The 13578-nt window shown below is 31.2% G+C and overlaps 1 protein-coding gene across 7 annotated transcripts in view; it reads left to right on the top strand.

Moving 5' to 3' along the window:
* Lili (LMBR1-like protein lilipod) overlaps window positions 1–11276 on the top strand; it is a 184796-nt gene extending 173520 nt beyond the window's left edge. For 4 of the 7 annotated variants that reach the window (XM_074240325.1, XM_074240322.1, XM_074240321.1 and 1 more), the window contains one exon: window positions 10958–11275. In XM_074240325.1, coding sequence (XP_074096426.1) covers window positions 10958–11196 — 239 coding nt within the window. In that variant the 3' untranslated portion in view covers window positions 11197–11275. Of the gene's footprint in view, window positions 1–10957 lie in introns of all 7 variants that reach the window. The other 3 variants (XM_074240327.1, XM_074240326.1, XM_074240328.1) reach the window with 3 other exon arrangements.
* Window positions 11277–13578: the final 2302 nt, after the last annotated feature.

Below are 13578 nucleotides of genomic sequence, written 5' to 3'. Positions count from 1 at the left end.
ATTATGTTATTAAGACCATGACAATTAGTTAATGAAGAATTTTAATCTATTTAATACCTTAATACCGAATTTAAAATTAGCGATCGGAATTTGGGAAGTTGATTGTTAGTTCAAGTTAATTAAAATTGAATTGTTAATTGAAAATTATTGTTTAATTGATACAAATGATTAAATAATTTAATTAAGAAATTCTGATTCAATTTAATTAATTTCAATTCTTTTTAAATAAAATAAAATTTATAAAATAAAGTCATTCACATAACCCCAAAGTGTGGGTTATGTGTGATAGAGAGTGTTAATAGTATTTAGTTGGTTCTGGATAGCCGATAGTTAGGCTAGACAATCTCTGTCACACTGTTGTCTTTGTGCAGAGTAATTTGTTGGTTCTGGTTAGCCGACAGTTAGGCTATAGTTTTTAAGTTGGTCCTGGTTAGTCGATAGTTAGGCTATAGTTGATAAGTTTTAATTAATTATAGTGTAAACGTGTAAGTGAATTTAGTTAATCTTATATAAGCGTTTCTTTTGTTAATTTTTATTGTTAATAAAACTGATCAGATTGTTAATAATTTGTTTATTATTCAACAGCACCTTCCTCCACTCACTCTACCCTAAGATAAAGAATTCTCAGCTCTGGACCGGTTCCAGGACCCGTTATGAAAAAACCTGGTGGCGCCTTGATAATTATCGTTGTTTGTTAATTTGTTAGTTTATTTATCAATTGATTAGGGGCCAACCTGAGCAGGTAAAACTGTTACACAGTTTAATAAAGCACAATTTTTTGAATGTCAAACGTGAATCACTTTCGAATGAATCAACCGATTTTCACGCGGTTTGCGGCAATCGATGTAGTTTTTTTAGCTCCATAGAAAAAGTAGTTGTTTTATGCTTATGAGTTCTTCAAGCTCAAAAGTCTTATAAGAATTTGATAAAACACGATTTCTTTAATTTTTAAACTGCTATGACTTTGGAATGAATCAACCATTTATCACGCGGTTGATGGCGATCGATGTAGTTTTTTAAGTTCTATGAAAAATTTAGAACAAAAAAATTAATCTGATAAAAACTTTCGAAGTTATTACAAAAAAGCACTTTTTCGATTTTTTTCGACAACGATATCTCACTAACGCATCAATCGATTTCGACGTTTTTGGTGGCCATCGATGGGGGTTTTCAAAGTTAAGAGCTGATCAGTTTTTGAAGTCGATCGGTTCAGCCAATTCGGAGATATTTGAAAAAAATGAAAAAAGAACAACTTTTTTTTCACTTTTTTTGCATTTTTTCGAAATCTATCCATCTGAATCGGTTCAAATTTTCAGGAAATCTAAGTTTGGCGAAGACTTTTTGAATGGCACCAACCGCAATGAAATCGGTCAAGCCGTTCAAAAGTTACAAAAGGGTCACCCCCCCCCACACACACACACACACAGGCATACGGACATCATCGCGAAAACATTTAGGGAAGCTTCCTAGAACTTCGAACCGTCAAGATCTGATGAGAACTCGATTTTCGAAAAACGGGGTGAAACCAATAACTTCCCGATTTTTGAAAATTTTCAATTTTTTTTGTGGAAAATTAATATAAAAAAGTCTTAACATGATAAACTTTAAGAAATGTTCGCCTTTTTTTGAGAAAAACCACTTATTTCTTGAAGTCCGATATGTTTAATTTATTTTATTTCATCAAAAAAATCCCCAATCACAACCTAGCCAGTATATACAGGGTGATGCTGCGTATCCATTAATGTTGAAACTTTCAACGCCTTTTAATGACAATGGTCATCTCATTAGATGTCGAATCAATTAGAATACCAGATATGCGTCATCTTGATTAATAATCGAGCGATCTGTTGGGTTATCGAAAAGAAAAATTCGAAGACTACAATACTTAAACATTCAGTCTGTTAAAATGGCATCAAAATGATTTTCGCAGCATGCACTTTGCATAATTTCATTTTGAATAAATATTTGAAATCTTTAATATTTATCTTGAATAAATATTTCAAATATTTAACATAATAATAAAAATAATATTGATAACAACGACTCAATGAATATGACTGTAAATGTAGAAGATGAAAATGAAAATACCAATGTAAGTGCCGAGCGACAAAAAATCATAAATTCAACGTAAGTTACGAAAGATTATCTTTTCGTTGGTCGTACTTTAAGCAAATCGCCGCCCAACAACTACTTAAGTTATAGAGACTCTCTATAATGCCAGCGAGAAACTAAAAAAAAAACGACCAACGAAGGGTTAATCTGCATATATTACATTAATGCACGTACTAAAATAATTGAGTTAAGATTGAAAAACTGGTACTCACTTGTAATTATTGATTGACTTAATCTAATTGATATCTAGTGTGTTAAACCATGCATATAAATTACATAACAGAAATAATTGTAACATTTTATGGATTAAATACTTTAGTATGGAAAATGAAGTGTACTTGTTTAATTTCCCGCTAAGAAAATCAATGATTTTAAAAAATTGAAAAGTTGTTGGTTTTGCCGTTAGTTGAAAAAATATCATTTGTTAGATGAGTGTTGATAATTGATATTTACATCAATTACTGATTATTTTAAGATTTAAATGTGAAAAAATTTTTATATTTTTCGAATTTTTTGGTATCTAGAAAGAAATATAACCTGGCCTACCTGCCTAGCCTTCTGTTGAGCGCCAGGAGCTCTGCTCCAATCACGACGTTTTCGGCTGCTTCGTTCTGTGACTCTTCGTCGGAGTACAGGGTAATAAGAGAACTACTTAATCAAATAAGAACGAGAAATATACTTGAAAAATACACTTGGTAATTTGCAGTACGTTAACAAAATTGATAACAAATTTATTGACAGTAAATAAATGGTATTGGTTCAGAAATTAACGAAAAAATCAAAACGTCGTCGTCAACTAGCAGCGCGCTATTCAAAACTCATTCATAAGAAAAAACATTCAAAAAGTAGAATTAATTATTAAATAATAATAATTATTTAAATACACCAAAAAAAATTTAACAAAACCAGAACGCAATCAATAACAATAACTGACCATGTGACTAGCAAAACTGAATTAACTGCCCCAAAAAAACTTCAATCGCCCGCCAATATGACTACTATTATAAAATAGATAAATTTTTCTATTTAATAACAATCATTGAATCAAATCATAATTTCAATCAATAATTGATAAAACAATAAGTCCTCTTCAGAAACACAAAAAAGAGCAATAAATACACAAATATTGTAACTTTCACCTTACAGCGTCGTAATTATTTAAATAATCACCCGTCGTCAGTGAATTATTCGCAATAGTAACTCAATTTCGCTCAATCGCCGATAATTTGATAAGAATCGCAATAATCTATTAGTATTATTCCGAATTCGCTTCCATAATGTTCAATTTTTACTTTAAGTCAAAACGCGGTAAGCTTCGAATTCTAACTTGAACCGTTGCTTGCTATGAGTCGGTAACTCAGGGACTGCGCAAACCCGAAGCTCGATCAATGAATAATCAATTTCAGCTATTACTCCGGAAGTAACACTAGTTGGTAAGACAACTTACTGACGATAAACAATTAAATTACACCAAAATAATTTATACTAACATATAAATCTATAGTTTTTTACGGTTGTTTTGTTGAAACTATTAAACTTATACATACGATCGAATTGAAATTTTGCATCCATGTAGAGGATACATTGACAATAGATCGGCTAACTTTTTTATCAGTGTTGAATGTCCGAAGTGTATAGCCGGGGAGTTTATGGTCAGAAAAAATCATAAAAAACTAAGTTTTGAATTTTACCTCTTTTAAACTTGAAATTTAGAGAGAAATTTTTTGAGCTTTGTTAAAAGCAAACCAGAATGTATTAAATAAAGTGTAAATGCCGATATCGGTTACGGGGGCGCTAGTAAAGAGAAAAAAAATCAAAATTCTCAACTAAAACTTCCAGAGACTTAAAATTTCATATTTGTTAAATTAAGGTCGCTTACTATTAGATTCTGCAGAATGTCAGCCCCAGAGGAGATTGTGGGGGAAGTTAAAAATCTGTAAAATTTTTGTTTTTGTTCTGTTATAATTAAAGTAGTACCTCCGTGAAAAGCATATTTTAAGAAACTAATAGAATTTTTTTGATCGAAAGATAAATATATTAATAATTCTCTACCGACATTTCAAATCAATTTACCCCACCGTTTTTGAATGATGAATTTTCGAAATTGCATTTTTTACACGTAGATGTATAGAGAGATGGTAAAATTTGTATGAAATCTATTTGCATCAATCGAGTGGTAGAGATGATCCCATAATAAAATTGAGATGAAATGTATGTGGCATCAAACTATTCGTAACGTGATTGGTCGAATATATCATGAGCATGAAAATATATGTAAACGCTATAGTAAGGCGCGCGCTTGCGCGCGAAAATTTGAATTCTAGTTTTATTCTAAATTTACCATCTCTCTATACCTCTATGTGTAAAAGATGCAGTTTCGAAAAATAATTACTCAAAAATGGTGCGATAAATTGATCTAAAATTTTGTTGGTAAATTATTAATATATTTATCTTTCGATGAAAAAAATTCTATGAGTTTCTTGAAATATGCTTTTCACGAAGGTACTACCTTTACCCTCTGAGCCCGAACTTGGACTAAGTGCTACGTGGGGCGTTGGATTAGGGAGCGGGTAAAGTAAATGTAGAAAGAGACATTTCACCAAGAGTGGGGGAAACACCTGCAAGGCTCAGAGGGTTAATGTAAATAACAGTAAAAATGGAAATAACTTTCTATATAGATATAAAAGACTTATATATCTATAGATATACCCATCACGATATCTTTAAAACCATCAGACGTAGAAACTTGAAATTTGGTAGGAATATTACTTTTGACATGTAGAGGTTAGCAAAGAACGAATTTTAAAAAATTTCTCCTCCAAAGAGGTTTGCGGAGGCGTTAATAGAAATTTCTCGTTTTTGAACTGTAGTTCCTATAGATTTGTCAAACGAATTTTATTCCCGTGTGCATCCTCTCTGCACCTAGTATTGGCAACAGATCCACACTCGGTGTATCTCTAAAATTTGACTATTTTGTATTAATTTTATTATTTCATTTATTGTATTTCATTTATTATTATTATATTTAAGAATAAATATACTACTATAATGAGTTCATAAGTAATTAAGTTGATTTTTATTTCCGATGTTAATATTGAACTGTTATAATTTTATTTAATTATTATTGTATATTTGTATGTCGCCGTAGGTCTTTGTCAAATAGGGTATAGTCATATTATGAGCTTGTTTTTGCATTTAAAACCAAGGTCCAACGATGGGTATCGGGACAGCTAATAAAGAAAATGCAGAAGCATGATATTGATTATTAGTAATATATCATAGTCCTTACTCGCATGGGTGGTGCCCTATGATATCGGTCGCGAGTAGGAAAGCTAGTAGATTTTAGTAAACGGCTTGAGAGGCCCTCGTGATCGGACACAGGGCTTCATAGTTTTTCGTGAAAATAAAGATCGACAGACACGCGGGAGCTCGCATAGTGCGAGGAGTGTGGATCTAGCGCCTTGGTTCAAGTTCCTTTTTGGTGCGTACTTACAAGTTGAGCTAAATTATTATCCGCACGTCGTGTTGTCTCCTGGATCATAATTTGTTTGATACAAAGTATCCGTGTTATTTGTGCTTGTGGGATAGCAGAGCGGATTCTAAACACTATATTCAACGGTCATGGCATGTAAGAACAGAATTGTGTGTCGGAAAACAGAACGTCAAATTTGAGCCGATTGTTGAAGCGGAATAGGTGTTAATGCCGCCTTTGCACATTAAGTTAGGGTTGATGAAACAATTTGTTAAAAAACTGGATGAAACTTCAGAAGCTTTTGGATACTTAAAAAAATTTTTTCCGAAGTTATCGGAAGCAAAGGTTAAAGCTGGGGTTTTTGTTAGTCCGCAAATAAGACAGATTTTCGCCGATGAAAAATTTCCAACGTTGCTGAATCGTACTCAAAAAGCAAGTTGGAACAGTTTTAAAGTAGTAGTTTCTGGATTTTTAGGAAATAATAAAGCTGAAAACTACGAAAAGTTGGTTGAGGATATGCTTACAAATTTTAAGGCCATGGGCTGCAGGATGTCATTAAAAGTACATATGCTGCATGCTCATTTGGATAAATTTAAAAACAATATGGGAGCCTATTCCGAAGAGCAAGGAGAACGTTTCCATCAGGACATCATGAATTTTGAACAACGCTATCAAGGCCAATACAATGAAAACATGATGGGCGACTATATTTGGGGTTTATTGAGAGAAAGTAGCTATGAACATAAAAGAAAAAGTAAAAGTGAGCACTTTTAAGTTATTTTCCACTTTTCTGTAAGCTAATTTGATAGTAAAACTTAATAAAAATAATAAACATTTTTATTTCAATAGTTTTATTTTCAATCAAAAATTAAAATCCGAGATTTTTAAAAATTTCGTTCAATCAGTCTTCTAAGCACAAAAGCAAAGTTTTTCATGCCATATATTTTTTTTCCGTCTTATTACGACCTAAACTACCGAAATTTAATGCTTTGCAATCAAAGTCAAATTTCATGTTGACCCGTGTTATTTTTCTATTTCCTTGAGCCCTTGCCCTCTCTCTTAGATTTTTCTATATTGTTGTATGAGTCTCCTCTACTTGGGTCAGAGTACAATATCGCTTCTCCTTTACTCATATGCTCTATTATACATCTATGTGTTTGTGTATACGTAAGCGCATTTATGCATAGACAAAGACATACATGTGTACTATTTTACATTAAATTATTTACTGTGACCAAATTTTTATATTAAATTAGTTAGATAAAAATTAATTTGTGCATAGATTACAAATTATCATTAGTTTCTTAGATCTAAATTTTTCTTTTTATTTAAGTCGTTATTTTATTCGAAAATAAAAGAAAACATTTATTTATTTATTTTTTTGTTTAACTTAAATTATAGTTCTTAAATTTTATTCCTTAAATCATCAACATTTATTTTTTTTTCTGTTGATACTAGAATTATCATGACATTCCTTTTTATTTTTTTCTTTTATCATTATTTACTTTTATTTTATTTAAACTATTGTTTATATATACATTTATTTTATTATCGAAAACTTCTATTTCGGATCTCGACAAAGTTTAAAATTCCATTAGGGTATTTGTTCAGGCTTAAATCCCTTAGTATGGTCAGGCCCAACTAAAAACTAAATTTTTAAAATAAGTTTCTTTTGAAAATACTGATGATAAGTTTGAAGATAACAAAATTTTAAAAATAAAATAAATGTATGTAATTAGTTATGAGAACATAAAATTATTTATGAATAATTAAATTCTATTTGTTATAAAATAAAAATGTCGGACGTTGAGTCCGACATAACAAATTGATGGATTTTGAGAAATCTCAAAAAAACTACTATGAAAAGTTTTTTCAAATGTGGATTCTTTACAATTACATTTAATTGGCTTTGCCGATCAATTCTAAATTCTAATCAGCAGTTATGACTCGACTCAAAAAACCACTCAACGATAAAAAAAACCACTGTGATCACCGTCGAGCAAGTTAAAAGCACTTGATTCGTCCGTGAGTTATCGTTGTCGAAAGAAAACCAAAAAAGGTGTTTTTTCGGAATTACTTTTAAATTCCTATTTCGATCAATCAAAATTGAAAAATTATTTGTGAAGCTCCAATAATTGAGTCTAATGCCGCCAACTGGGTGAAAATCACTTCATTCATTCGAAAGTCATTGCGGTTTGAAAACTCAAAAAATACCGTCTTATTAAACTTCTATCAGACTATCGAGCTCGGTAGCTCAAAATGGCACGAAAATTATATTTTTAAGGTCGAAGAATCAAAAAACGTTATAAGTGTAATTTTGAGTGCTTAAGTTCAGAATAAGCTGGAAGTTGCAGGGATAGCCTTCAACTTCCAAAATACAAAAGGATTTAACTAGCATACGAAATTTCGGATTCTGTCGAATACTTTTTAATCCTAAAGTAATGCCTTTATTTGATTATCTTTCTTGGATAGAATATGATTTGAATTGTATTCAAATTTTCAATTCTGCAGAATACTTTCCAATCCTCAAATAATGTTTAAATTTGGAAATTCGTTGGAAACAATGAAGAATTCCTCTAGATTTAAAACTTTTTATTCTGTAGAATTATACTGAATTCTAATAGTATATTACGCACCGTGGGAAGTAAAGTAAGAAATTTTTCAGATCATATGTGATTGTTGGCCGAGGCGAAGCCGAGATTTTTTTGCTCGATGAAGGCAGAAGATAGCTACTTTGTTCAGCGCAGCGGGCTGAAAGTTGACGCTTCCTGCCCATTGAGTAAAAAAAATCTTTTAAATTTAATTTTTTTCGTAGGATATAAAATGATTCGATTATGCTTGAAATTTTGTAATTCTGTTGAATACTCACGAATTTTGAAATAATATCTGTAATTGATTATTTTCTGGTGTTTGTGTGATGATTAAAATAGACATTAAAATGGCTAATTTTAATGAGTGTAGACTGAAATAATTTTTAAATTCTATTATTTTTTATTCTTCCGCTAAGATAATTGAAAAATTTCAAAAATCGGGAAGTTATTGGTTTTAACCCGTTTTGCAAAAATCAAGTTTTCAACATATCTCGACGTTTTAAGGTCCTAGGAAGCCGTTGCGACGGTTCCCGAGAGGGTGTCACTGTGTGTGTATGTGTGTGTGTGTGTGTGTGTGTGTGTGTGTGTGTGTGTGTGTGTGTGTGTGTGTGTGTGTGTGTGTGTGTGTGTGTGTGTGTGAAATCGTGAAGCGATTCACATTTTTTCAAATTCGAAAATAATGCTTTGAAGCGGGGAAGAATAGGAGTTACGGATAATCATTACGTGAAGCGTTCCAACATTCACGTAACAGGATATTTTTGTGGGCTGTCTAATTAAGAATTAAGGATTAGGGAGAGGAACTTCTTAATATGAGTGTATAGAATATGCGAGAAAAAATTCAAATAGCTCGGACTGGGATTCGAACCCAGATTTTAAAGTATTATTTAATAAACTGGGCTGTCCGAATTACTTTTTCAGTTACCGAAAATTCCTATTGAGTAAAGGTCCTCCCCTTCCCCCTTATCCCTTTATTTCCCTAATTCCCAAATTTGTCTTTAATGACAAATTTAGCTATTATATATGGCTAAATATGGTGTGTGTGTGTGTGTAAGTATAAGTATAAGTATAAGTATAAGTATGTAAACCTCCTATAATTTTCGAACACTTTGACTGATTTTATCGCGGTTAAGGCCATTCGAAAGGATAAGAAAAAACTTAGATTTTTAATACTATTTGGACCAATTCAAACCAGTAGATTTTGGAAAATCTCAAAAAAACTGCAAAAAAAAATTGTTTCTAAATGTGGTTTTTTCGTATAACTTCTAAGTGGCTGTACTGATCTGTTGAAAAAACTTATCAGCTCTCAACCTTAAAAAACTACGTTGATTGTCGTGAATCTCGTCAAAATCGGTTGATTCGTTCATGAGATATCTCGAACGAAAGAAAGACGAAAAAAAGATTTTTTCGCATAACTTCAAAATTTCTTTTCGAATCGTTTTCGATTAAATAGAATAATATTAGAACCTGAATATCCGCGTTGATCGCTATCAAAAAGGTAAAAATCGGTTGATTCCTTCGTGAGTTATCGTTGTCGAAAGAAAACCAAAAAAAGTGTTTTTTCGTAATTAATTTGAAATTCTAAGCTTGATCAATTTAAACTCGAAAATCTTTAATGGGGCTTGAAAAATTGCGTCGAATGCTATCAACCGCGTGAAAATTAGTTTATGCATTCGAAAGTTATTGCGGTTTGAACATTCAAAAAATTATGTTTTATTGAACTCTGTTAGACTTTTGAGCTTGGAGATCTTAAAAACGTAATAAGTGCAACTTGGAACGCTTGAGTACTGATTTAGCGGGAAGTAGCAGGGATGGCCCTTAGGATCAACCGTTTTCTTAATGTTTTTAGTAGATTTCAAAGAAATGATCAGCCTTGTTTCTTTTCTAACTCTCTTAATTCTGTGCGAATCTCAATAAAGCGTAACATACTTATTTTTAGGACGATTTCTAAGCTTAAGATGAGTCGACTTTGTTGATAGTATAGAAATGAGAGCAATTCAAAAATTTTCACTTTCTCTGTATTTTCGTGTAATTAGAATTGAACGCAAAATGAAAGTTTTTAAAAATCCCTAAAAATCGGCAACTTCACCCTTTTTTTTCGGCATAACTAATGAATGCGATAACTTGTAAAATTTTCGTTGATTGGACCTGAAATTTCATTAAATAAACTCTAATTTGCAATTCTCACGATTTCTCTAGGCCAGTAACTACCTTCTTTCTCAGACAGATTTAATTCAATTTTACTTTTGTATTCGTTTTAATGTCATTGTTTGATTGTGACAGAAGTTGTACATAATTATTAATATTATTTAATAAAAGATCTGTTTTTTTTTTTTCGATTCGAGAGATCTACATCTATTTCGGCTGTCGATTAATTTTTTTTATTCATTGTCTTGGGACTTTTACGTTTCTTCTGATTTTCTATTGTATCTCCCGGCTTCTAATGATTGTAGCTGTGATTCAAACTCAAGCATAACCCTATCGTTGATTGGGCAGTCTAAGATCTGTGCCTTAGACGACCTGACTAACGTAATAGATAATTTTGATATTTCAAATAATATAAATAAATACTTTCAATACTAAATATACTTGGTTTTAAAATAGTTTCATGATATTTCTTAAAACTCAAAAGACTTAAAAACGCAATAATTGTCAAATACTAATTCATTTGCATTATTAATTCAATTTCTCAAGGTACTTTCGTTTATTATATAAGCGACAATTCTATACAATCAACAAAGTAATAAGCTAAAAAATAACTTATCAACAAATGTTATTGTTGCAGGTATGACCAATTTTGATCTTCTAGGAGATTTTGGACAAATAAAATGGCTCAGTAATTACCAATTGCTATTATTGTACAACTCAATATTTGCAATGTCTGCAATTTCATGTTTAAGTAAAAAATTCACAGCCACTGTGAGAAGAGAATTGTATAGTAAGCTTCGTAGCAGCTTAAGAGGAATATTTAGACGCCAATACAAAGAAAATGTGATAATACAATTTTCTTCTAAAAATAAGTAAAATAAAGTTGTTTTTTGTAAATACTTGATAACTTATTTGACTATTGTTATTTTTAGAAATAAATATACATACTTTTTCATATTTATTAATAAACTTTGACGACACAATTTCCAGGTGAAGAAATTTTGATAAATTATTGACGCTTGAATGAAGTGACTTTACACTGATCACGTAAATTTATCAGAATTTGTTTGTATAGAAAAAGCTAATTTTTTTAATTGTTAATTGCTCTGGGCTCATTATCATTTTAGAAAAAATAATCGAATGCCACTCTATCTTTATTATCTAGGTAGATAAAGATTTTGCGTTACTGATGCCAAAGAGGCATATCATCTATTGGATCATATCATACCAAATCGGAAAGTTTGAAAAAGTGCATTTAATTTTCTTTAATTTTTTATATTTTTTATTACTCATAAAAAATCGTTCTTCATACTTTATAAGGTTTTTTAGTTACACTGTCACGGAGTTTCTGTTATGTCGAATCAAGGCCTACCCTCTAGTAATGAAGTATCGACGGATCACATTGTCATCAACATTAGTTAATATTCATTCGATTGTTACAATTATTCTGTTTTATTGTTAAGTTGCATTGCCGAAGTATCCCAAGTACATATTGAAAGTGCATATTTTGAATATAGTTCGGTTCATTGTAATCACTATTACCTACATATTTTTACTGAATTATCATCATTTACCTATATTTCTACTATCATTTTTCAATCCCAAGGGTCAATCGAAAGACACAAAATTATCACCACAGTTAATTGTAAGTAGATAAGACAATCAATAATTGTTTTAATCAAGGCCAAAGAGAATATATAATGATAATAATAAGATTAATCAGTTCACACACTTAAAAGAAAAACGAGAATCGAATTCGTTTTTCTTATATTAGAGGTTTATCATAGTTTATTACTTATTGTTATGCAGGTGAAAATTAAAAGCCAGCATCTTATATCGTTAAAACAAATGAACAAATCTATACTGAGCTTAAAAGATAGAGACACATTATTGAAACGGTCAAATATAATTTAAAAATTTCGAATTCGTGCAATGAGCCATGTATTGGTTAAACTAAAGAGTATATAGGTAAAAGAACTCTATCAGCATGAATATAGCTGCAGAAATAATGTGAATAGTGACAACAAAAACATTTAATTTTAAAAATGTAATTTATAAAATTCCGTGTTCATGCAACAAGTCATCTATTGGTCAAATTAAACAGTAACACTGGTCTGCAATGAAATCCTCCTTTAAAAAATTTTTTCATAAATATGACAATTCAAATGTCCTGAATCGATCCCCGTTGGCCGATTTTTTCCATCACGTCTAGATTTTTTTATATGAATTTTTTTTATATTTTAAAAATTTGGGTTTTTTTCCATTTTTTTGTGTGTCTACGTTACAAGCCGTGTATATAGACACAAAATAAGTTTTCGCGAGTTGTAGGAGAAAGGTGGAAAGTGTCGAAGCTGGTTTCTATGGTAGTACATACGCGCATGCGCAGTATCCGCTGTGACTTTATAACAATTAAGTGAAAACTCGTCTTTTAATTGTTTGCATTCTATATCAATTATTTTGGTAAGTTTTGCATGAAGTTTATGTTCCCTATATTGGTTTTAAGTATTTTATGTGTAGTTAGTGTATGTTGCATAAGCAGAGTAAATAAATATAAAATAATCCTTTGAAAATTGTTTTAAAATAAATTTTATGTAATTTTAGGTTATAAAATGCCACGAAGTTGTAAGAATTCGACAGACTGTTTTTGCTACGTTTGTGGGGAATTTGTATTAAAAACACAGCGAAATGTCATGACAGATCTTATTAAAACAGCATATAACCTATATTTTGGATTTTCTATTGATGAGCGAAATAAAAGCTGGCTACCAAAAGTATGCTGCAATAGCTGCTCAAGAACGTTGAGAGGTTGGCTTGAAGGAAGTCACAAATCCATGCCGTTTACAATGCCAATGATTTGGGGTGAGCCTCAGAATCATGAAAATGATTGTTATTTCTGCATGACATCAACACGAGGGTTCTCGAAAAAAAATAAAAATAAGATTGTATACCCAAACATCCCATCTACAAAGAGACCAATTCCTCGCGACAAAGACACTGCACCTCCAGTTCCACCAGTTAATGAGAAGGTGGAAAATAAACAAATCTCTGGTCTTCAATCTGAATCGAGTTTTCTCTCTGCTGTTACATCTTCTCCTTCATACACCTTGTCTGGAACTTCCAGTCCATCTAAGGAACCCCATTTCCTTAAACAAGGTGACTTAAATGATCTTGTTAGAGACTTGGGACTTTCAAAATCTGAGGCGCAATTACTTGGATCAAGATTAAAACAGTGGAACCTGTTGGACAAAAGTACCAGAG

Source organism: Cotesia typhae, unplaced genomic scaffold (genome assembly GCF_013202065.1).
Source record: "Cotesia typhae breed Kobodo isofemale line unplaced genomic scaffold, CoteBio_Ctyphae contig_27, whole genome shotgun sequence".
In the NCBI taxonomy this organism is placed as follows: Eukaryota; Metazoa; Arthropoda; class Insecta; order Hymenoptera; family Braconidae; genus Cotesia; species Cotesia typhae.
This window is presented reverse-complemented; position numbering and strand designations above follow the sequence as displayed.